The sequence below is a fragment of the Anabrus simplex genome, chromosome 7 (assembly GCF_040414725.1).
Source record: "Anabrus simplex isolate iqAnaSimp1 chromosome 7, ASM4041472v1, whole genome shotgun sequence".
Taxonomy (NCBI): domain Eukaryota; kingdom Metazoa; phylum Arthropoda; class Insecta; order Orthoptera; family Tettigoniidae; genus Anabrus; species Anabrus simplex.
In genome coordinates, this window is record NC_090271.1 from 306,597,378 (window position 1) to 306,624,110 (window position 26,733).

The 26,733-nt window shown below is 39.6% G+C and overlaps 1 protein-coding gene across 1 annotated transcript in view; it reads left to right on the top strand.

Moving 5' to 3' along the window:
• The window catches only part of Vps13B (vacuolar protein sorting 13B), a 300,908-nt gene that overhangs the window by 26,143 nt on the left and 248,032 nt on the right, over positions 1-26,733 (top strand). Inside the window, exons 5-6 of the mRNA XM_067152027.2 lie at positions 13,648-13,835; positions 23,258-23,361. Of these exons, the coding sequence (XP_067008128.2) occupies positions 13,648-13,835; positions 23,258-23,361 (292 nt within the window). The remainder of the gene's footprint in view (positions 1-13,647; positions 13,836-23,257; positions 23,362-26,733) is intronic.

Consider the following 26,733-nt stretch of genomic DNA (forward strand, 5'->3'; position numbering starts at 1 on the left):
AACATTCGTCACTGACGACTGGCAACACCCAGACTTCTATGGTTTTCATCTTACAGCTAGACAGGGAGAAAAAGGAAGACCTTCTGGGGGGATAACTATCCTCATAAAACCACACCTAACCCCAATATTATCAACAAGGCAACAGAACCATACCCTACTACTGGAAATAGGCGGTCTCGTAATTATAGCCGCTTACTTCCAACCGAACATAACAGCTATCGACATAATGGACGAGCTAGGCCAAATGATCACTCAGAGCAAGCAAGATAAACCAATAATTATAGCAGGTGACCTTAACTGCAGACTGGACATTCCAAATTACAAAGCAAAGCTAGTCCTCGAGAAACTGGAAGAAGAAGGCTTCATCCTGCTAAACAACCCCACTATCCCTACATACATCTCACATAATGGAAAGAGCACAATAGATATTGCACTTACGAAAGGACCAATAACAGGCATCATGACTACAATATGGACAACAAACCAAGCCGTGATTAGGAAACACTTACCAATTGAAATACGTATCCAAGGGGAGTGGGAAAAACTACAGAAAAAGACAATTCACCCCCTTTCAAGGAAAATAGATGTTGAGAAAGTTAAAGAAATGCTAGATTCAACTACACATCTAGATACATTAATAGATAATTCAAAATTGGATGATGCAACAGGAATAATAGAAGAAATCCTACAGAAGGCCGCCATTCCGCGGGCCACAAGAAGAACAAAGATATGGTTTGATAGTGAGTGCTATAGGCTGAGGAGGGAGACCCTAGACAAATTGCAACAATTAAGGCAGAACTTGAATATTCAAAGTCTAATATACATATACAATGAGAAGAGGAAACTCTACAAAAGAACACTGAAAGAAAAGAAACGCGCCTACTTAGAATCGGAGAGCAAGAAGCTAGCAGAGGAAGCCAAGAAAAATCCGTTCATAGCCCTACACCCAAAGAAACAACAACAGACGCACTACATAGACATGGAAATCTGGGAATCGCACTTTAGTAAGATTCTCAACATCGAAGGTCCAGCGCATCCCAGAAAAGATCTACATACCACTACTCCACATATACAATTAGACTGGGTACCCCTGACCATAGAGGAAACTAGAACCGCTATAGACAGCACCAAAAACAAGAAAGCCGCAGGTCCGGACGGGATCTATAATGAATATGTAAAAGACACTGCACACCTGCTAGCCCCTATATGGACAAAATTATATAACAAATGTATAGAAACTGCTTCCATTCCCGACCAGTGGAGAAAGTCAATTGTAAAAGTTCTATATAAAGGCAAAGGAGACCCAAGAGATCCCAATAAGTACAGAGGCATAGCACTGGAAAACTGCCCCTTCAAAATATTCACCAAAATTATAACAGGAAAAATAAATGAGGAAATAAATGAGCATCTGCCAGAGAACCAATTTGGTTTTAGGAAGGGACGATCTACCCTAAACGCTATTGAACTCCTGTTAAACCAAATCTGGGATGCCTTAGAAGACAACGGAAAATATTACACCATCTTCATAGATTTTACTAAAGCTTTTGACCTGATAAACAGGAAGCTAGTGATAGACAAGCTTAAGGAGATGCTAGGCACGAACAACATATGGACCTATCTCATCACATCAATACTACAATGGAACGAAGTACGAGTTTCGGATAACCTCACTCTATCAGATCCAATAGCTCAATCAAACGGGGTCCTACAGGGTGACCCACTGAGTCCTTTGCTGTTTATAGTTGCAACCGCAGATATCCTAAGAATTACCCAAAAGGAGGGAGTATTTTCTTGTGCGTATGCCGATGATATTGTAATTGGCTCAAGAGACATAACAAAATTACAGGAAACTGTAAATGACGTCCAAAACTGGTGCTCCGAAAACAAGCTGTTCATAAACATCTCAAAAACAGACACCATGGTGTTCAGGAAAGGAGGGAGAGTACCCGCCTCAGCAGAGACCTTCATTCGGGATAAAAAATTAAAGATAGTATCAGACTTCAAATATTTAGGCATCACCCTGCAATCGAGCGCATATTGTTTCACAAAACATGTCACAGAAAAGGCAACTCAAGCAATGATGGCAATGCATGAAATAAAAGACATTAGATCACTTAGTCTGGAGACAGCAATGTTGCTATTCAGAGTAAAAATTCTTCCAATAATGACTTATGGCATTGAAATTATCTGGACACATTTAACAACGAGGAACTTATCAACCTTGGAAAAGGTGAAAGCGAACTATATAAAGAAGGTGATAGGTGTATCAAAAACAACACGATCTAGACTTGTATATCTCCTCGCAAGGGAATCATTTCTCATAGAAGATCTCAGGACAAGTATGCCACTACCGAACACCGGTGCATCAAAGAAACTGCTAGCAAATCTGACTGAGAAGAGAGAAGAAGTCCAACCAGACTTCTATGGCACAGGGGCAATGATAGATCGCTCGTGGACAAAAGCTAATTTTGAATTAAGACATGTCATTACAAGATTAGCAGTTCACGGTTTTCATCACCTACTCTGCAAATCAAAACACTTCCATGACCCAAGTATAGACTGTGAGTGCAAACTATGTGGAAAAACGTGTGAACAGTACCACATTGAATTCTGTACAAGAAGAACAATGTCTATACGTGATTATGCAAATATGTAACCCATCAATGTAACCTATATTCTCTGTTATGGCTATTTGGCTGCATTAAATATATTAAATTAAAATGGAGAAGAAAGATGAGTAACAAGAAGACGCGTACTGCAAATTTTAAGAAAGAGGAAAAAAATATGTCCTTCTTACTTCACCCTCCTCAGCAGGCATCTTGATGAATTGAGGTTTTAGAGCTGCAATCTCTCTAGTGACTTTGTGTATAGTCCTACTTGCAGTTCCTTTATTTACATTGAATACATCTCCAATTACTAGCCTATTTGGAAGCTTCCAGTTGCGTAAAATCTTTAGTGTGAGAAGGATCATGAACATTGGATTCAGTGCATGATTTCGTTTAGTTTGTGTCCTTAATTGTAGATGTAATCTTTGTTCTAGTTCTTCAACTACACGTTTTCCTAATCGAAACCGTATTTTAAATTGTCGATCATTTAGTTCTAACAAGGGATTCCTTCTATGTTGAAACACGCGAGGAGCTCTTTGGAGTTCAAACTCTCCATTCTCGGATGAAACGTCAGAGCAATCTTAAATCTGAAAATAGCATAACCTATAGACCCTAAGCATAAAACAGTGGAGAACAAACAACTTGTTAATAGTAGGATTATTGTTCATTACAATTAGCATTAGGCCTACTTATCATTTTACTTTAGTCAACAGTAGGCCTATTTATTATTTTTCTTTGTAATTATGTCATAGACACCTAAACAGATTTATTTCCAACAAAAATAATAATTATATTCCTTCTGCTGAACTTAGTTCAACCAGGTTAATCTGAGAAAATTCACCAGTCAGATTTGATCTTCCATCAAGAAGACATGATCTTGGATTAATGTTTATACAACCAAAATTCTAAGTTCAGCTTGACTGGAGATCAGTTTCGGGTGGTTGAACTCAGATTAACTTTTATGCAACCGGCCCTAAGTCATGTCAACAATATTGTAAACTACTATAAATCTCTTAGCTTCGAGCCTCAAAGATACTTCCCAGTATTACACCTCTATGAATAAGACATATGTATTAAGCCTTACACCATTTCCCTAGTCCAATGTGCAGTCTCCATCTTGTTCCAAGTTCAGATTCAACCTCCCTTGAGGATGCCTTCTAACATTACACCTGAGGGTACCTTTTAACATTACGCCCCCTGAGGGTAACTTCCAACGTAACACTCCTATGAGTAAAGCACATGTATTAAGTCTTACATCATCTCCCTAGTCCTAATAGTACAAAGTGTAGCAGCTAAGCTTTTGGTGGGTGAAGGGCAAGCGCTTAGGTTAACACCTGATCAGCATGCGGTTAAGCCTGCACAATTAGCTAGGATGTAAAGTTGTGTTCTAGCTGGTGTAGGGAAGGACGATTGGCATATGAAAGTTACAAATTGTGTCTTAAGTCTATACAAATAGAGTATAGCAGCCGTCTTGCCTAGCAGTCCTTACCCCGGTTCTCGAAAGTTAGTCTGATAAAACTAATAGGTCATATGCTGCAAGTTGTGAGCCCCCTGTGGTAACCTGTTCAGAGAAATTTAAACAACTATAATTAATGCCAGATTCAGCTCGAGGTCCTCTAGCCACTAAACCATGCTCGGAAGTTAAGAGCCCCCTGGTACCCCTTTTAGTTGTTTCATACAGCAGTATTCCATCAGGTTGATTTAAATGTTCCAGATTTTTGTAATTCTCGACTGGGTCAGGGATTTTATTAGATACAAGGCTCCTTGGCTGTACGATTAGCATACTGACCTTAGGTTTACAAGGCCTTGGGTTCGATTCGAGGCGGGTCGTGATTTTAACTGTGTATGATTAAGTTTTCTGACTTGAGAACTAAGTGTTTTCGTCTTAATAAACTTCTCTTCATCTACATAAACAAGGCCTAGGGTTTGGTTTTTGGCTAGGTTGTGGTTTTAACTGTGCATGATTATATTTTCTGGCTTGGGAACTAAGGTTTTCATCATCTTGATTCAAATATATTGATAAAAAAGTAAAGAAGAACAAGAAAGAGAAATAACGTGTCCTGTATTCTACATTCCGTGTTTGAAACCATTGTGATGCCTTCTCTTAATAATTACATACTGCTTTGCCTGCATCGTCTGCTATATTTCCACCATCTTTGCTCACTGTTGTTCGCAAGCCCTTGGTAATTCTTTCTTGATCAGCATTCCTGTATGCTACAAATGAACTTCAAAAACAGGTAACAGGAGTTCACATAGAGAAATTTTATTTTATAGCAGATAAATCAAGGTCCTATAACCGCTGACCTATGCTCAGAAGTTTAGAGCCTACTAGAACCACTTTTAGTCACTATTTGCAATTCTTGCTGCAGTTCCGAAAGTTAGATTGATAAAAAGTAATAGGTCAGAAGTTGTAATCCTTGAGGTATGAGACTTCTTTGTGTCGAACGATCGTGTAGTATTACAAAGCAGTATTATATAGAGTTGAATAAGTGCACGTGGTTAGTAACATCACCGCTAACAAGCTTTGACCTGTAGCTAAAGACCCAGAGTTCTCCCAAGTCTTGCGTCATAACATATTGTCGGTATTCCTTTACTACACCAGATCGGAAAATACAGCTTAGCTCGCAAAGTCATTTTTTCTGCTGAGATGTACATGTCTCCACGTTTACTGTAGTCAGTACACCTTTATCGTACACACATTTCAATCAGGGTGAGGATATTTGAATTGCACTTAAGCTCTTTAGTTTTGAGTTTATGTCAGCTCCATGTTCGAATCTTTGGGAGTGGCGTTTACTCTGCTCAACCACACCTCAGGCAGAAGTGCCGCACAAGAGATTCAACAGCTTAGAACACATAATGCCTAGACTCAGCTAAAGACCCTGAGTTTGCCAATGAAGGCACAACAGCACCACAGGTTGCTCGGCTCCTACTTAAGGCAAGGGTGCCCCTGGAGGAGCCTTACTCTACTAGGGCTCTACCTGGGGCATGGGGTGTCCCTAGAGGAGCTTTACTCAGGTCGACCCCACCACCTCGGCATGAAGTGTCCTATAAAAGTTGACCAAGGGAGGTTAGATAGACAACAGGTTAGAACCCATCATGTCTAGACTCAGCTAAAGACTCCGAGTTCACTAACCCATGCTCTCTCAGGTCAGGTGCCCCTTATAGTAGCCTCTTTCAACAGTATTCCATAAAATGACAACATCATATTGTCTCAGGGTGTCAGAAGTTATAAGACATGGTTAGAAGTGGTTTGCGCTTGGCGTCCATCTTGCCCCTGCGCCAGCTCCCCAGAGTTAGTCCCATAAGAGCCCCTGTATAGCCGTCATCTTGCACATTAGCCCCTGAGCCAGCTCTGGCTTTTTTCCATACTTCTGGAGCATACTTAATTTGATTCAAGAAATGAAATCTTTGCAGTTAGTGCCATGGAAGAAAATGTTGTTGTTGTGGTGGTGGTGGTGGTGGTGGTGGTGGTGGTGGTGGTGGTGGTGGTGTCATCACTCCATAGGCTGGTTTGATATAGTCCTCCATATTACCCTGTGCTGTGTTAACCTTTTCATTTCTATGAAACTACTACAGTACATCCTACATCTGCTCTGATCTGCTTGTCATATTCATAACTTTGTCTATCCCCTACTTTTCTTACCGTCTACACTTTCCTCAAAAACCAACTAAACAAGTATTGGGTATCTTAAGATTGTCCTATAATTCTATCTCTTCTTCTGGTCAAATTTAGCCAAATCAATCTCTTTATGCTTGTGAAATCAATCTCCTCTCACCAATTCGATTCAGTATCTCTTCATTCGTGATTCATGATTGGCTCCATGGCTAAATGGTTAGTGTGCTGGTCTTTGGTCCAGAGGGTCCCGTGTTCGATTCCCAGCCATGTCAGGGATTTTTAACCTTCAATGGTTAATTCTGATGGGTTGGATGTGGGGTGTGTGTACTGTCTTCATCATTAGAATTCATCTTACGTAGGGCCCCATTCTCATAGATGTGCGACACACCGTTTATTTACCTTAAGCATTCTTCTGTAACACCACATTTCAAAAGCTTCTATTCTCTTTCTTTCTGAGCTAGTTATCATCCATGGTAAATCTTTCATACAGTCTATGCTCCAGATGAAATTCTTCAGAAGCATCTAATTCCTATATCAATGTTCGAAATTAGCAAATTTCTTTCTTTAAGAAAGGTCTTCCTTGCTTGTGCTAGTCAGCATTTTATGTCCTCCTTACTTCTGCCATCGTTAGTTATCTTATTATACATGTAACAATATGCATCTTCTCCTTTAAGACTTAGTTTCCTAATCTAATAATTCCTGCATTGTTCGACTGCACTCCAGTACTTTTTTTTTTGATTTATTTATCTTATTTTAATTTTGTAATTAACATAGGACTACTTAGTCAGGTTTATGGAGGTTTCTCTTCTTTTTGTCAGCCCAATACTGTTTCATCCTTTCTGAACGTAATTTTCTTTCTGCTTCTGGAATCACTCTCCCTATTTTCTGCTTGTTGATTTTTGTCTGTAGTCTAGTGTGTTTATCTTTCAATATGCTGAGTGTATTTGTTTTGTATTTTAAATCTTCTACTATAATATGTAACTCTCTCATGTCTTCTTTAAGTTCTGTGAACTATCTAATATTATTCTTACTCTTACTCTTCCATAATTTTTCTATTACTTTTCTACTGATTCTATTTTCTGGTGACCATATTAGATACCCTAAGAATGATATTAATTTCTTTTTCATTGTGCTAGTTACAGGTTCTATTTCTTTATAAACTGTTTCGTTGAAAGCTAGTCTCCAGACTCCATTTACTTGATAATTTTTATTTAAACAGGTTCTCACTATTCTCCTTTCTAACTTGAGTACTCTCTCTATTGCAACTTTTTTTTTTTTTTTTAATAGTGTATCACATGCATATGTAGTTTGTGGCTGAGTGACTGTTTTGTAGTGTTCAGTTTGGTTGCTATCGAGAAACACTTTTCATTATATGTTTTCTTGCTAATATGCTGTGCTGTAACCAGTTTATCTATTCTATTTTGCCATGCTGGTTTCTCGTTCAGGTTATATGTGATTATTTCACCTAAATATTTAAATTTTTCTACAATTTTTATATCTTGGTCTCCCAACTTAATTTTGTTTGCAAGCAGAATTTGAGTTAGCATAATTTCTGTTTTTTCAAATGAAATTTTCAAACCAATATTTTGAGCTATTTCCTGTATTTGTTGTTTTGTTTCCTGAATACCATTGGCCAGAAGAGCTAGATCATCAGCAAATCCCAGGCAGTTCAAATGTATGTTATCCTTCTGGGTTCCAATTTTTATATTTTTCGAGTTATTCTTGTACCATTCCCTCATAACGTACTCTAGGGCACAGTTAAAAAGCAGAGGTGACAATCCGTCACCCTTTCTTAAACCAGTTGTTATCAAGAATGGTTCAGAAAGTTCTCCTCGGAACTTAATTTTAGAAATTGTATTGGTTAGAGTAAGTTCAATGAATTTGATTAGCTTTGGGTGAAGTCCGAAATGTCTTAAAATTTTTAATAATGATGGTCTATGGATGGAGTTACAAACTTCCTTCGTTTTCCATCTGAGCTCTTAATATACATATACGGTACGTAGTTTTCCTTTCTCCAAAGGTTTCCTTGACTTTACTGTATGCAACATCTACCTTTCCTATAGCCATACAAACTTCAACATCCTTGCGCTTGTTTTGTTTTCTCTAATATGCCATTTTGATTTCCTTTATAGCCCGTTCTGTATAAACATTGAAAAGGTGGAGGGGAGAGACAAACTGCAGCCTTGTCTGATTCCTTTCTGGATTGCTGCTTCTTTTTCAAAACCCTTGATTCTTTTCACTGTGGATTGATCTTTATGCAGATTGTAGATAATTCTTTGTTTGTGATATCTGATCCCAATCACCTTCAGAATCTCAAAGAGCTTGGTCCAATCAACATTATTGAATGCCTTTTGTAGATCTACAAATGCCATGTATGTATGTGCGCTTGTCCTTAATTTGGACCTCTAAGATCAGACATAAAGTCAGAATTGCTTCACATGTTCCTACATATCTTCTGAAGCCAAATTGATCGTCTCCCAACTCAGTTTCAACTTGTCCTTCCATTCTTCTGTAAATAATAAGTGTTAAAATTCTGCTGGCTTGAGATACTAAAGTAATGGTGCAGTAGCTTGCATGCTTGACAGCACCTGCTTTCAAGCTCTGTTGAATTCTGACCTCAAAATTAGGTGTCCCATTTCATCAGCATCAACAGCCTCTTCTTGTTCCAGAACCATATCATCTACTTCCATATCTTGATAAAAATATTGGATATGTTCCTGCCATCTTTCTGTCTTATATTCTTTCCAGAGAAGTGGTTTTTCCATCTAAGCTCTTAATATTCATTCACATAGTTTTCCTTTCTCCAAAGGTTTTCTTGATTTTTCCATATGCAACATCTACCTTTCCTATGGCCATACAAACTTCAACATCCTTGCGCTTCTCATTCATCTGTTTTTCCTTATCTGTCCTGCATTTTCCATCCACTTTATTCTTTAATCGTTTGTATTCTTTACTAGCCTCCTAATTTTTTGCATTCTTGTACTTCCGTCATTAATCAGTCAGGTCTCGTATTTCCTAAGTTATTCATTGATTCTTAGTTGATCTTTCCTTTCTTCCTAACCTTTCTTCAGCCATACTGACTTCATTCTTCATGGCTGTCCATTCTTCCTCTGTCGTATTTCCTTCAGCCTTTTCATTTAGACCTTGTACAGCATATTCCTTGAAACAATCCCTAAAACTTTTTTGTTTCAACCTTCTTGCATTCCTTCCTTTCTTCAATTTCTTCAGCTTCAGATGGCATTTCATGACAAACAAATTGTGTTCAGAGTCCACATCTGCTCCAGGGCAAGTCTTGGAATCCAATGCTTGGTTTCTGAATGTCTGTCTAATCATAATGATGTCTGTCTGATACCTTCCAGTGTCTCCAGGTCTCGTCCACCTATACAGCTGTTGTTTGTGAACCAAGTATTAGCAAGACTGAATTATTATCAGTGCAGAATTCAACCAGCAGACTTCCTCTTTCTTACCTTTGTCCCAATCCAAATTCTCCTACTGTATCGCCTTCTCTTCCTTGGCCTACCACTGCATTCCAGTCTCCCATCGCAATTAGATTCTCGTCACCTTTTACATAATCTTCTATCTAGCTCGCCTGGTGACTACAGTATGTTGTTTAAGGCGTTGGTCTAAACGGTCTGACACCGTTGTTAGCCAGTTTGAGTCCCGTTGGTTGAAAACATGTTCATCATCAAAATGTAGGCCAGCAGGGTAGGGGAGGTGGTGGTATCCAATTTCTAATTACAGTAGAACCTCGATAATTCGAAATCAGTTAATTCAAAATCTCGCCTAATTCGAAGCAGTTCTCGTTCCCGGAAACATGTTGCATGTTATTTAAATTGTTTAATTCGAAATACGGAAATTCGTAATTCGAAGAACAATGTCAGTCCCGTTACTGAAATTCAGACTTTCAATTCGAAACTGCCTTTGCATTTTGAAAAAAAAGTATTTTATGGAGTAATTTTAATTCAACATTTCTCCACGTCATGAAGGAATGCGTCTTCAGGAACATGCAGGAGTAACTTTGTGCACTTTCTCCCACTTCGTCGTGTCTACAGTGTGCTTCATACCTGCTAAGTTTGAGTTAAACCGTAATTATTTTGTATTCGTCATTTTAAGGAATGCCACAATATCATGTAGCAGGCAGTGTGCGGAGAGGAAGAATCCACAAACACTGGCGGTGCCGACAGTTGGCGGAAAAACGTGGCTTATTTTTTATTATTACAACTTCCCCCATGCGGAGGCTGCCACAAGGACAAAGTATGTCGACTACACAGTATTTTGTCTTCTAAGTTACTGTTGACTTTGCTAGTGGGCCAGGTAGAAAAATCACCACAAGGCTCAGGAATAAATTTGCAATACGGTTCTTCAGATGTTATATAGATGATTACGGAGTATGGTCACTGAACCTCGTATTGTGGCGATAGCGATGTCATGAAGTCGTGTCCGGCTGAGACCGAGAGAATCCCATAGCTGTACAATAAATTTAGGGATTGTGCCTCGAGCTCCGATCATGAGTCCGTGGACAGAAATATTGTCTAGGTGATATTTATCTTTATAGTAGTTTACAGTTGGCTGGTAAATTGACTTCTTTTCGGTGTCCACCTCTTCGGCCTGGCCAACATGCGACTCGAAGCGTATCGTGGGATCTAAGATTAGTCCTTGCTTGCTAGCTGGTTGAAAGGCTATCATGTCAATACGCCTTTTACTCCCGTCGGTAGCTACGCCAGAGACCTCTTCGTGCACCGTGAAACCGTGATCCCTCAGCGAGGTCGCAATCATGTGTCGTATTGTATGATGGTGGGAATTTCTCAATACCTCCCTGTAAGGGCAGGCTCCCTGGACATGGGCAAGAGTTTCGTGCTCTCTGTGGCAACGCCGACAGAGGGTGTTTACACACCAAACAATATTGTCAATGCCGATGAAACTGCATTGTTTGTTTGTTTGTTTGTTTTATTTTTTTAAATGCTGAGGCCACATGGACTAATGGTTTTAAAGGAGATAATTGCTAGCCGAGAAATGTACTGTGTTGTAATGCAGTGCACACAGAAGCGAGAGACTTCCTTTCCCCATCGTAGGGAAGTTCGAATAGCCACTATTTTTTAAGGGCGTCGGGCACTCTCCGTGCAAGTACAAGGCTTCTAAAAATGCAAACAGTACAGTAATCCAAGAGATAAAACATTTGCACAGGGGAGCCAGCATAATTTGTCCTCGTCTTTGAATCGTGGGGTTTTTTTTTTTACTTTCGTTGTGTGAGGTTATGTTTGCCATTGTTTTATCCAAGTGCATTATTTGAATAATGTAAATGCACCTTGTTGGATACAATTCTGAAATAGTGTTTTCTGTGGCATTTGAAAAGTTTAAACTGAGAATCAAGGTGATTGCATGCATTAATGGGTCTTAGAAGTGCTATGGCAGGAAATTGTGCAAGTATAGTCACTGTACTGTTGTTGCAATGCGGATGGAAGCGAGAGACTTCCTCCCCTCGTCATAGGAAAGTTCAATAAGTCGCGACGTTTTAAGGGCATCGGGTACTTTCCATGCAAGTACAAGGCATCTAAAATGCATACTGTACAGTAATCCAATGAATAAAGCACTTGCACAGGAGAGCCAGTATAGATTTCTCCTCGTCTTTGAGGAGCCATGTTTTCTTTCTTTTGATTTCATTGCGTAAGGTTATGTTTGCCCGTGAGTTATCCAAGTGCATTATTTGAATACTGTAAATGCACCTTGTTGGATACATTTTTGGAAATAGTGTTTTTCTGTGGCATTTGAGAGGTTTAAACTGTGAATCAAGGTTAATTGCATGCAGTAATGGGTTTTAGAATATATTGTGACGCTGCAAGGGTTGTCATTTCCAAATTACGTGTTGGCGGTTAATTCAAAGTCACGTAATTCGAAGTCCGATTTTTGCGTCCCAACGACTTCGAATTAACGAGGTTTTTCTGTACTAGATTGCGTGCTAAAAGCCTGCATTAAATTCCAAACCTCTCCACAGATCACATGGAGTGAGTGCTTATGATGCTGTTGATGGTGATTCTTCCATCGGATGGGGATGCTAAGCATTGAGTAGACCCCTTAGTGCTATTTGACTGGAGTAGGCTATGTGCCGGCACCTAGTTTCACCCTCTCCCTTCCTATCATCATATATCATGTAATTCATTTCAAATTTAACTCCTCTGTTGAGGTTGATGTTAGGAAGGGCATCTGGTCATAAAAACCAGCTACGACAGATTCTTCTCACCTCATACCCAACCCTGTATAGAAATGGGACAAGGGTTGGACAATCTTCTATCTCTTCATATATTCTTTTGATTTCTTCATCAATCTGCTGAACTAGTAGGCATATAGACCTGCACTGTTGTGGTGAGCATTGGCTTGGTGTCTGTATTGACAACAATAATCCTTTCACTATGCTGGTCGTAGTAATTTACCCGCTGCCCTATTTTCTTATTCATCATTAAACCAACTCGTGCATTTCCCCTGTTTGATTTTGTGTTGATAATTCTGCAGTTGCCTGTCCAAAACTCATGTTCTTCTTGCCAACGTACTTCACTTATACTGACAATATCTCATTTTAGTCCATCCACTTCCCTTTTCAAATTTTCTAACTTACCAGAATGATTCAAACTTTTAACATTTCATGCTCTGACTCACAGAATGTCAGTATCCATCTTCCTGATGATTAACCCATCTCATGTAGTCCCCAGCCAGAGATCCGAAACAGGGACTATCTTACCTCCTTAATATTTTACCTGGGAGGAAGCTATCATCAGTACATCATTCATACAGAGAGAGCTTGCATGTCCTCAGGAGTTAGTTATGGCTGTAGTTTCCCGTTGCTTTCAGCTGTGTAGCAGTATCAACACAGCTAAGCCATGTTAAGTATTATTACAAGGCCGTATCAGTCAATCATCTAGACTGCCGCCCTTGCAACTTCTGAAATGCTGCTAGCCCCCCTTTCGATGAACCATTCGTTAGTCTGGTCTCTTGACAGACACCGATCCGATATGGTTGCACCTGTGGCTCGGCTATCTGCTTCACTGGAAAATCTTAGTTCTACACAAGCATTGACCAAGGAGATGAATGTTGAGGGGGGCCTTGTATGTGTTCTTGATGGTTATTAGAGGTTAGAGTAGGGCCAATGACCTTTGATGTTAGGCCCCTTAAAACAACAAGCAGAGGTTGGAGTGGTCAGTCATAAATTTATGAGTTAGAATATGTTACAAGAAAGGTTCAACCATAGGATTTTAATGCTCATTTTCATATGCAGTACATAGAGATTGCTGCAAAAATATTCCTTTTTTCTATTTCAGTTTTATTCATAGTTTTATTGCCTAATTCTAGGTTATCTTTTCTGAACACACAAAATACTTGCCAAATGGAAACCTTTTTTATTAGTACTGAGATGTTTCTTTGTGTTTGTTGTAGGAACAAACAAGATATTGTGGCTCCACCAGGTTATGTTCAAACCCTTGTCAATAAAATTGTGAGCAATATTACTATCCTTTGCAACAATCTCATCCTCAAGTATGTGGAAGAAGATATTGTACTCTCTGTGAATGTCAAGACTGTTGCCTTGCAGTCAGCTGATGAAAATTGGGAGCCTGCATTTACAGGTAATTATTACAATGGAAATCTATATATATAAAATAACTTGTCCTGACTGACTGACTGACTGACTGACTGACTGATTCATCATCGCCGAGCCAAAACTACTGGACATAGAGATGAAATTTTGGGGATATATTCATATTAAGACGTAGGTGCTCGCTAAGAGAGGATTTTTGGATATTCCTTCGCTAAGGGGGTGAAAACGGGGGTGAAATTTTAAAATGAGTTGCTCTATATCTCAAAACTTTAAAAGTTTACACATGTAAAAATTGGTATTTAGAATCTTCTTTAAAAATAAGGAAACACGTATTTTTTTGTTTTCAGAAAATCCCAATAGGAGGGGTGAAAATGGGGAAAAATGGGTTGAATGCCTTTAATCAGGATACCGGTACCTATATCTCAGAAACTGAAGATATTACAGACCTGAAAATTGGTACTTTTGATCTCTTTTAAAAATAAAGAAACACGTAATTTTTTGTTTTTGGAAAATCCAAATAATGGGAGGGTGAAAAGGGGGTGAATTTTTAAAATGAAGGAATCTATATCTCCAAACTTTTAAAGTTTGCAGATGTAAAAATTGGTATTTAGAACCTTCATTAAAAATAAAGGAACACGTATTTTTTTGTTTTCGGAAAATCACAATAGGAGGAGTGAAAAGGGGCTAAAAAGTGGTTGAATGCCTTTAATGAGGCTACTTATATATCAGAAACTGAAGATATTACAGACCTGAAAATTGGGGTTTGGGATCTCCGTTAAAAATAAAGAAACACGTATTTTTTTGTTTCTGGAAAATCCAATTTAGGGGGGGTGTGAAAAGGGAGTAATATTTTAAAATGAGTGTATCTATCTCAAAATTTTTAAAGGTTATATATGTGAAAATTGGTATATAGAATCTCCTTTAAAAATAAATAAACACACGTATTTTTTCGTTTTTGGAAAATCCAAATATTGGGGGGTTAAAGGGGGGAGGGTAAATTTTTAAAAATGAGTGTGTATACATCTTAAAACTTTAAAATTTACAGATGTAAAAATTGGTAGTTAGAATCTCCTCTAAAAATAAAGGAAAACGTATTTTTTGTTTCCTGTAAATCCCAATAGGAGGGGTGTAAAAGGGTGAAAAATGGGTTCAATGCCTTGAATGAGGATACATATATCTCAGAAACGAAAGATATTACAGAACTGAAAATTTGTATATGGGATCTCCTTTAAAAATAAAGAAACACGTATTTTTTAGTTTTGGAAAATCCAATTAATGGCGGTTAAACAGGAGTGACAAATTGGGTGAATTTTTGAAAGACTATATCTACAGAATATCTTGGAAACGTAAAATGTTACAGACGTAAAAAGTGGGTGTTTGTATCTCCTGTAAATCTAAAGAAACATAGGTGATTTGTGTTTGGAAACTCCATTTAAGGGGAACTCAAAAGGGGTGAAATTTTAAAATGAGAATTTTTACAGTTTATCTCAAAAAAATTAACATGTTACAGAAGTGAAAAATGGTATTTTTTATCTCTATTAAACATAAAGAAACGTGTATTTTTAGCTTTCGGAAATACCACTTGGGTGGAGGGGGGGGTAAAAGTGACTGAAAATGGTGTTGAATTCTTTTAATTAGGCTACTGATATCTCAAAAATGAAGATGTTACAGACGTGAAATTTGATATTTGCAATCTGCTTTAAAAATAAAGAAACACGTATTCTCGGAAAATCCAATGAGGGGGGGGGGGGGTGAAAGAATTGAAAAATTAATTAAATTAATTGAATGAGAATACATACATCTAATAAAAACTAAAGTTGTTACAGACGTGAAAATTCGTATTTGGATCTCCTTTAAAAACAAAGAAAAACGCGTTTTGGGGGGAAACCATCTTGGAGGGCGGGAGTGTAAAGGAGTTGAATTCCTTTCATGAGGACACATAAATCAAAAACTGAAGAAGTTAGAGTCGTGATAATTGGTATTTAGAAGATCCTTTACTATTAAAGAAACAAGTATTTTTTGCGGGAAAATTCACTTAGGGGGGAGGGGAGTAGTGTGAAATGAAGTGAAAAAAGTAAATTATTTTTATGGGGATACTTATATCTCAAAACTGAAGGTAATAGACGTGAACATTGGTGTTTGAAATCTTCTTTAAACATAAGAAACAAGCCTTCTTTTAATTTTTTTTGGGGGGGGGGGGTGCCGGTAAATAAACTTAACGGCGGTGGGGTGTAGAAGGAGGTGAGACCAATTGATTTTACTGTTCTTAATGTACTTATAAGGATCCTCGGCAGCGCGCCGGCCTCTCACAGCTGGGTTCCGTGGTTCAAATCCCGTTCACTCCATCTGACATTCGTGCTGGACAAAACGGAGGCGGGACAGGTTTTTCTCCGGATACTCCGGTTTTCCTGTCATCATCCATTCCAGCAACACATAATAATAATAATAATAATAATAATAATAATAATGATGATGTTACGGACCGTCGTCAAATGTGCGGACTACATAAAATCAGCTTCATGGTCCGTATCGCACTTCAATTGATTCACAATTAAGTTTTTTTTTTTTTTTCCACCTAGTCGATACAATGATTGCTTAAGGCAATTTTTAATGGTCAAAAGTGGTACATGTTTCGTATATTATCAACATCTTCAGCCACATAACACTGTTTAGATGAAAAATGTATAAAATTGACAAAGTAATGCTTTAGAGGAAGTGTCTTATGTTAATTTTAAGGACACTTCCTCTAAAGCATTACTTTGTCAATTTTATACATTTTTCATCTAAACAGTGTTATGTGGCTGAAGATGTTGATAATATACGAAACATGTACCACTTTTGACCATTAAAAATTGCCTTAAGCAATCATTGTATCGACTAGGTGGAAAATAAATACTTAATTGTGAAATGTGCGGACCGCGCTGGCAACGGCTCCTGGACGGGTAATGACTAAGAATGCAGTCCGGCCGCGGGTTCAGTGCCTTCTAGGCACCCAATATGACACCACGCCGGATCTCCTGAAGGATTTTATCCATATTAAAAATGATTAACGGAAAAGATGGCAAAGATTTACGGACCCAACTGACCAGGAGGAATACCTGAGCCTAGCCCGGGAAGTACGAAATCGATTGTTGGAAAGGAATATTGAAAAATGGGAGGAAACGTGCTGTAAAATAATAGAAAACGAGTCAGATCGGGAATTTTGGAGGATTCTCGCAGAAAACGAGTCAGATCGCGAATTTCGGCGGATTATATATCTAAAACAATAAGCATTCAATTATAAATTTCATTATAATACCGTAGCGAAGCACGGGTATCTTGCTAGTATTTCATAAAGTTTCTTGAGCAGTGTTAGGAAAGTGACATGTGCTAAGCAGATGCAGCACCATAGTGCAGACACACTGTAAATCACTTTTGTTGCCTGTTCATTGTGTATCGAGATGTTGATCGTGTAACATGTGTACGGACCGGGTGAGTTGGCCGTGCGGTTGGGGGCGCGCAGCTGTGAGCTTGCATCCGGGAGATAGTGGGTTCGAACCCCACTGTCGGCAGCCCTGAAGATAGTTTTCCATGGTTTCCCATTTTCACACCAGGTAAATGCTGGGCCTGTACCTTAAGGCCACAGCTGCGTCCTTCCCACTCCTAGCCCTTCTCTATGCCATCGTCACCATAAGACCTATCTGTGTTGGTGCGACGTAAAGCAACTAGCAAAAAGAAAGAAGAAACGTGTACGGTCAGTCAGTTGGTCATTAAACTTACGTTTTGCAAAACGGTGAAATATCATCAATTTCATGTAATATACAATCCAACAGAACATAACCGTTGGTCCTACCAACCGGATTTATCTGTGAAAAGCATTCTCACTGATACGACATGCACATTTTTTCATCGGTGTCATAGATTTAGTTGTATATTGCATAACATTACCGGTATGCAATCATCAAGGGATTGTTCAAGGCCATGAATATTGACATACTGACATATTGACATCTATTACTTGAGGGGATCGGCTTGACAACTTGGTTATACACCATTTTATATTATTTTTTATATGATCCAGTTTGATTTTTATAAGGGAGTATTGGATTAACAAGGACACATTGACATCATATGGCAACAGTGCTCAACATTTTATCTCCACAGACATCCTCCTAATGTCGTGTTTATATGGAGATGACAAGATGGACTTTACTTCTATGCTACTATTCATCAATTTTTAATATCTCTTATTGTACATGTCACGGTTTTAGTTTTCTTAGTGCCCCCCCGCTCCCCCTGTTTCATTAGGTCTTAATGTAATATATGAATTTTAACCTATTTAGCTGAAGAAGAGAATTTCTCAAAACACGTACTATATATTCTAAAAGTGCAAAATGTAAACACATTTTTAATACATAGCATTGACTAGGCAGAGTATTCATCTCTCTATTTACTACATTGATATACTCGCTGTACATTTATACAGTTCCAACTCAGGCTGTCTCAATTTCACCTTTATTCCATATTTTACTCTGTTTTTGTACTAGTAGGCCTACAACTTACTTGCATTTCTGTTTATTTGTTTGTATTTGTGGCATTTGAAATGGCTTCAACATGACTGATGTAAAATTGCTCACTCATAAACATAGCTCAATTAAAGTGTATATAACCTCATTTCAGAATTTTGTTGAGACCACTTCACAACATTTTGATGAAAATAAACAGCTAGGAGAATTAGAAAGGGTGGCCACAAAGTCCCGTTACCTGCCTCTTATAACTAATGGTAACCCCTAAACCTAGTTAAATAAGTTGTACACCATTTCTAAGAGAGGTTTTCTTGGTAATACATGGGAGAGTGTAAAAAAATTTTTTTAAGAATAGTTCTAGTACAAGTTAATCTCCTAATAGGTTGTAAAAATGTACAGATGTGTTTAAACCCACTTGTATCATGCCGTTCTCATTACCGGCATTATGAAAGTTGACACTTAATATTATTTCCATTGGATGTGAACATGAGTTGGACGTCACATTAGAACTTTAAGACATGAACGGCTTATTCACTCCAATATGACCGAATGTCTTGTACTTCAGTGCAAATTGTTATATAAAAAATGTTGATTTATGAATGATCCTAGTACAGCATCCACTCAGAGCTCTGACTTGGAGATAAATTTCATGGCTGATGATTCCTGCAATGACAGGTAAAACATGTACCATACTCAAACTTAATATAATGACAGTGTTATAGTCCTAATGACTTAACTAGTATTGAATAGGTGGTTTCAATAAATTAATTGTTTAACATTTAAGTTGAATTTCAATACAGTCAAAATGAAAATAATCACTTGTAATATACGGCATTACGAATCCAAAGCATCAGTCTGTGCACCATCATTGTCATGGCAAAGGATAATATGGCGCCAAGTTCTGTGCAACATTCTTCGGAGCATTGCTGGTGTGACTTTAGTGAAAGCTTGTCTTACAGCATTTTTCAGTTCACCCGTGGTATTGTATCGGTTTGGTGAAACAATACCCTTCATGAACCCCCATAGCGCATTATCACATGTGGCAAGGTATGGGCTTCGCGGTGGCCAGGCAACTGGAGCCGGCAGCACAGGAGAACCACAACCTATCCATCGCCCTGGAAGAACTTCATTAAGATAATCGCGCACTGCGATGGCAAAATGGGCAGGTGCCCCATCATACTGGAACCAACATGTCTCTTTAATTCCGTGCTCCTCCAAGAGAGGAACACACCAGTCCTGCAACATATTCAGGTAACTGTGCTGATTCACAGCACTGTCGGAAAAGAACGGCCCAAACAAGCGTCTGCTGTCCATGGCTGCCCATATCATGACATGCGGTGGGTTATTTTCCAACTCTTCATGAAAGTGTGGATTTGTCTTGCTCCAGAAGACCACGTTTCATGTGTGAGAGCTCTTGTAAATCGCACACTCATCGTAAAAGAGCACTTTGCCTCGTTTTGGTATTGTGTCGAACATCTGAAGAAGTCAAATAAATATTAAAGATTATTTTATTCCACCTGTTCAATACATAAAAAGATATAATGAATTAAATAAAATTAAAGGGACATGTTTCGCCCTTTAATTAAGGGCATCTTCAGCCTTTAATCTCAAACTGAAAGTTGATTAATTAGGTACCTGATTGTAATTAAATTACATATGATTGTGAAGGAAAATGTTTTGACAATAGTTATGAAATTCTTAATATCAGGCCTTAATAAACCTAAACATGAGATTTATAACATGTAATCTGAAGAAGTGCCGCACATGCCTCCATTCTCCGGTCCATGTCAGCATCCGATAATTCCTGGACGGACGTATGCTGATATGGGCGCAAGCCTAAGTCTTTCTTCATGTGCTTCCGCATTGTCGACCAGGGTATTTGCAATTCCGCCGATCTTTTACGCGTCGACTTCTTCGGTGACCTCTCCACGGACTCCTCGAAAAACTGACATATTTCTCTTCTTGTGGAGGGTCTCCAACTTCTGTCCTTATCTTTCACACTTTCTGTGGTGAAGAGTTTCTTTTCCCATCGCAGAGGTGTTTGTTTTGGAGGAGGCTCTCATTGAAATCGTGCCCGAAAATCAGTACAAACGTGTGCTATTGTCTTCCCTGTTTGCCCTCTCTCATGCACCCAACAACTTGCAATAAGACATTGTTCAGTACTGTAACTGGACGCATCAGCTATCGTTTAGTTCACGCAATCTGAAACATAGAACAAAACAAATGTACATTAACATTTATAAGGGAGTAACAGGACTTTGTGGCCACCCTGTAGAATTAGGAACGCATACCAAAATGGGTGGAAGAGATTTTTGTCGGAATACTAGAAATGCTTGTGTTTGTGCTTGTCTAGCTTCCCCGGCCAGTTACTTACCTTGCTATAGTAATGGGTATACTGTATAGCCAGCGTCTCAACACTGAGTGTTGGGTGAACCCAATCCCCTAAGGTGACCAATAGGTTTGGGTGGATGAGTTTCCTTTGGTGGGATGATGGTCTTCTCTGTGTAGGAAATGATACTGGGAACCCATCGAGTACCGTTTGACCCCAGGTTACGGGCGGCTGCAAAAGGCATCTGTACTCCATGTTAGGAGCGGCTGGCAGTAGCTGTATAATGCCTTTGGGTGTGATAACTTGTTCATAATAACAGCCTAAAATGAAAATGGCACTTTTAAATCAGCCTCAGAAAAGACTTGGGTGTTCCGTAGAAGCGACGCGCAGTTGTTATGCTGAGGGAACTGTGAGAAGTGGGCAACTAGTAGAAAACATTATCGTCGGCTCAACTTGTTTTTGAGTAATTATCTTTTTCCAATAAATTCACTTTTTTGTCTGTGGATGGCAGTTAGTTCACCCAGAAGGACATGGGTTTGAATCCCTGTCAGGAAGTCGTAAAATTTAAGAAACGAGACTTCCACTTACGGAGGTGCACATGGCCCTGAGGTTCACTCAGCCTACACCAAAAATAAGTACCAGGTTAATTCCTGGGAGCAAAGGTGGCCGAGCATAGAGCCAACCACTCTACCCCTTCAAATGCCGAGGTTACGGATAGTGGAAGCATTTACCTTCCACTTCTCCAAGGTCCTTCATGGCCTGAACAGAGATGACTTTGCTTTTTGCTTTGCTATGTACTTTCAGTGGTTAAACAGACCAATCCTAGCATGAAACAAGCGTCCACACAGATTGTGCGGTTGTGCTGCACAGAGTTTTCGTGCTTGTCTCCTGGCTTTTTCATATCTGCATTGTTTCCCTTGAAACAGATTGACAGCAGCAGGGATGGTTTGGCTCCAAGCTGAATGGTTTTGAACAAGCTTGTCCCAGATTTGCGGATTGAGACCTATCATCTTCATAGAGTGCTTAAGCTGGTTCTTGTAGTGCCTCATATGGGCTCCACAAGGTCTCTGGGCTCCACGAGGTCTCTTGCCGGAACGAAGTTCACCATACAGGATTTGGCGTGGAAATCTGGTATCACTCATCCGATGGACATGGCCAGTCCAATCAAGCTGATGACCTAAGGATGGACGTTTCTATGCTCTTGGCATGTGCTTTCTCAAGAATATGGTCACATAGTCTTTCCTTTTGATCCTACGAATGGATCGAAGTTTTTGTTGGAAGCTTTCAAGCTTTTTCATGTCACATCAGTAATGGGTCTAAGTTTCACAACCATACAGCAATGTTGTGATGACAAAAGCGTGTTACACTATGAGTTTCATGTTCATGGTCAGGAACACCCAGTGTGATAGTTGTCCAGATGCTGCATGGGCAGCACCAATTCTCTTCTCCACATCTTGCTCACAATTACAGCTCACAGATAGAATACTGCCCAAGTATGAAAAGTGGTCTCCAGTGGAGTATCTGAGATGGAAATATTGAAATGTGGAAGGGGGTTGTGCCTGGTGACAGTTGTGCCAGGACTTTGGTGTTTTGAACATTAATGGTGAAACCAAAACAATCACATGCACTCTTGGAGCAGTTACCATATTTCTTCAAGTCCAAGACGACCCAAATGCAAGATGACCCTCACTTTTTCTTCAAAAAAATTAAATCAGACTTAAAAAGTGCTTTGTGAAATCATATGAATGCCTTTCTTGTTCAGTACGCATTTTTAGACTATCTTTGTCTTCACGCCAACGCCGAACATTGCCTTTGGTTATGCTGTATTTTTTTGCTGCTACGCAATTCTTCTTTATTTCCACGAGTTTCATAACCATTAAATTAAAATTGGCATAATATCGAAGAGAACCCATTGGAAATTTGCCAGTAGTATCTGTTCCATGTCTGTACAGTTCGACGACCCATCAGGAAAATATTCCTGCTGTCTATAAAACTACCGAGCTCGATAGCTGCAGTCGCTTAAGTGCAGCCAGTATTCGGGAGATAGTGGGTTCGAACCCCACTGTCGGCAGCCCTGAAGATGGTTTTCCGTGGTTTCCCATTTTCACACCAGGCAAATGCTGGGGCTGTACCTTAATTAAAGCCATGGCCGCTTCCTAAACACTCCTAGCCCTTTCCTGTCCCATCGTCGCCATAAGACCTATCTGTGCCGGTGCGACGTAAAGCAACTTGCAAAAAAAAAAAAAAAAAAGTCTATAAAACTGTTACTTTTACTAACCCTTGGGTACAATGGCTGCAGCTAGACGCATGTCCTGCTTGCCAGCTTCCGCCGACTTCAGTGACTAGCGATGTATAATGATGTGGATGTTGAAGGTCAACAAGTTTATTGCGCTCTGGTATGGCCATTCCGCCCGTGCATTTTTCACACACACATACCTCACAATTTCATCTTCGTCTTCTTTAAAGCATCCTTGTTGTGGGCCTCTGCATGCATTTTTAAGTTATCTTTGTCTTCATGCTAATGCGGAACATTGGCTTTAGTTATGCCATATTTTCTTGCAGCTGCAGTATTATTCATTTAATTGATCATTTTAATAAATAATTTCTCTTTTACAGATATTTCTCCTGTACAAGTGATGCTTCGGAAACTAATTACGTTATCTGATTTAACGATATGTCTTGATAAAAGAAATGCATCAGGAAAAATTGAAATGTACCAGGTAAGAAAATGTATAGTCACTCAAAGAAAGAATGAGTGCATGATATTGTATGTTACTCACATATAATATTTAATCACACTTAATTTTAATGATTATCAAAATATACTTCACCTCCCATGTAGATACAAACCCTGTGGATACCCAGAACTAATATTAATTCGGTGGGTTCAATTGTTTCTGAGGAAAATGTACCTGTGAGGCACTCATTCTCGTTTTGAGCAACTGTTTGTATTCTATATAAGTGACAAGTGAAAGGAAGAAATGGTGAAAAGTAAAAAAAACTTGTGAACTATGCAGTGGAATGTAAGAATATTATACCACTAATCAGATCATTCTAGGTTGCTAGTTTGGGCATGTTACTGCAATTTGCACTTTCTAACTAAGGTCTGTCTATATTGGATGATATTTTGCTTGACCATAAGAAGGGCAGCTGTACTGAAATACAAGTACATAACATGTCTTATACAGTAAGTATATTCATTATTCACCCAGAAGGTTGGTTTGGTCCTTGATAGCTACGCCATCAGCTGTCCTAGATTCTCACTGTCACTGAAGAGGCACAGTAGGGAAATGAGGGGTGGGGTAGCTTCCCGTTGCTTTCCTCACCAACCCAGAGGTTGCCATTATGTATCAGTCTGTCAAGCCTGACCATATGACCAACATTTTCACACCTTTCATAACAGGGACTGGCTGCATAACGAATGGCACTGTTAGCATCGCTCATATCTCAGTCATTTTCATATTGTCAAAGCCAAGAATGAAATTGAGACAGTTCAAATGAAAGTAACAAGTTTGATCTAACCCATACCAGAAGACATCATCAGCTTAATGTTGTTCCGTTAGAGCAGGGTCCACTTTTAGAACCTTCGATTGCCGCTTCGTTCGGTCGGAAGAATGCTCCAGAAACTCTTGTTCTTGTTGATAGTATCTTGCCATCATTGCTTAAGTCTGCCAAGTGATCATTGTCCTTCGATGGCAAGGTGGTAGGATGTATTGGGAACTGTTCCAGGGCCTGCCCGCAAGACATGGCCGAACCATGGTAGTCGCCCTTCGCGCATTTTATGTTGAATGGGGGCGATTCCAAACTGTTGCCTGAGTGTCATTTCTCATGTGATCCTGAAAGGAGACACTCATTGTCCAGTGAACCATGCACATTTACATTGCATGAAGTCTACTTTCATTAGTTTTGGACACAGGCCAGCAATCTATGCCATATAATGCCATTCGACGTACAACAGTTTGGTAGATCTTTGACTTCAGGTGGATTGGCATTCTGCGGTCACACAAAGTAGCCTACCTATGACTTCCCTTCACTTTGACCACGTTGCTCTCACTCACGCTTTGACATCACCGTTGATTCTACCCTCACCTTGCAGGTACACTCCTAGGTGTGGTCCCAGGTTAAAGTTAGCTTTGTGAAGATCTACACCATTAATTTGGATGGAACCATCAGCTGAACTTGTTTCCACATACTCTATCTTCACGGTGTTAAGACAAAGTCCAAACATCATCAGCATATAGCAATGTTCATGGGACATCACAATGTACCATCTGCAAAACTTTTAGTGATGCTCGGTTATGTTCGATATTTGGACTGGCAACCTCTGACACTAAAAATGAATTGATTATGCATCGCTGTGAGACATCTGGTGGTGTAATCACAAATTTCAAGTACTCTTTTTATTTATACAGTAAAGCAATGAAATATATGTGAAAACAGACTTTTGAAGCCTATTGCAACGGCTGAGGGAAATCCAAGTACATCATAGGAACTCCTTAGGAGTGGAAACGAACATCATGGCTATGTACACAGAGGACAGAAAAATTACAACTAAAGTAGCCTAGATCCCCGATGGATGCAAAGTTTCACACAGAAGTCATCAGAGGTGCCGACTGAGCATCTAACATGGCTGGTGGTGTTGGTTTAAAGCAGTTGAATCCAGTTGATGAGCTGTGGAACTGTGGAACTGTTCGTGCAGCGAATACTGTATAAGTTGGTGTGGGACACGTTCTAAGGCCTTCTCCAAATCGAGGAAAGCTAGATGTAATGGCTTTCTCTTCTCCTGGTGTGTCTCTAGCAGCTTCTGTGTGGCAAAAATCACATCTGTCATGATGGAACCTTTGATGATGGTCCACACTGGTTGAAGGTGAGAGTGAACAATACCACGAAGGCATTGGTCGAGAAGTTGCTCGAAGGTTGACACAAGAGGTGAATTGGTTAGTAGGTTGAATGCAAAGATGGGTCCCCCTTGATTTTAAAAATAGATACTGTTACGCTCAATGTCCTGTCATTAGGAATTTGATCCGACTCAGTTATGGCATTAAAGAATCTGTGAGCCAGGTAATAGCAGTTCCCTGAAGCTCTGTGTGCCAGGTAATAGCAGTTTCCTGAAGCTCTGTGAGCTTCCAGACTCAGTTATGGCATTAAAGAATCTGTGAGCCAGGTAATAGCAGTTCCCTGGAGCTCCGTGAGCTTCCACAAATCAGTTGGCAGGTCACTGAGACCAGGAACTTTCAGGTTCTTCATGGCATTAGTGGCTCTCTCTACTTCTCTGGTTGTGATCTGAGGAATGGGACCTGTACTTTCCTGGCCTTTGGGTATAGTCTAGTGAGGGAACTCGATATTTGAAATCTCACTGAAGTGCTCTTGTCACTCTTTCAGAATTGCACGTCTGTCATGTAGCCTATGTCCATTCTTGTCCTTCACACACTTGTAGTGTTCAATGCCCTGAACTGCTGAGCTGCTTTGGTTCGAGCTCGTGCTAGTCTCATCCTCCTTTGTACTCAGTTGCTCATAAAGGCTGCGTTAGTGTTCGTCAGTGCAGCAGATACAGTCCTCTTAGCTTCCTTCTGGATGTTCCTGTGCTTCTGCCAGTTCTTATCTGTCTTCAGTGCAAACCACTCCTTGAAAGCTGACTTCTTCTCCTATATATTTACCTGGTCCATCCAATGCCATGACTGCTTATCTACGTGACGGTGCCCGAGCTTCTTGGTGCCAAGTGCTGGTTTTGCAGCAGTGGTGACTGAGTCATGGAGAGCTACTCACGTACTGTCTACAGAATTTAGAGTGATCTCAGGGAAGCTGATGATGATAATGCCCTCATTATGCTCACATAGTTTCCTCCATTGATTGTGTCTTGGCCTCCTGAGCCGCATCTTCTGTGAATGACAATTTTTGTGTCAGTGACAAGCAGCTTGGCAGCTTGTGTTAAGGGACCAAGCATTCAGATGGAATGACTTCTGCATTTAGCATGGCAGGGAAATCTCATTTCCACACAAGAACAAAGTCATTCTGGCCTCTGGTGTTGCCACTGGTATAGGTGATCAAGTGACTGGGTCGGTTCTTGAAATACCTGTTGGTGATGAACAGAT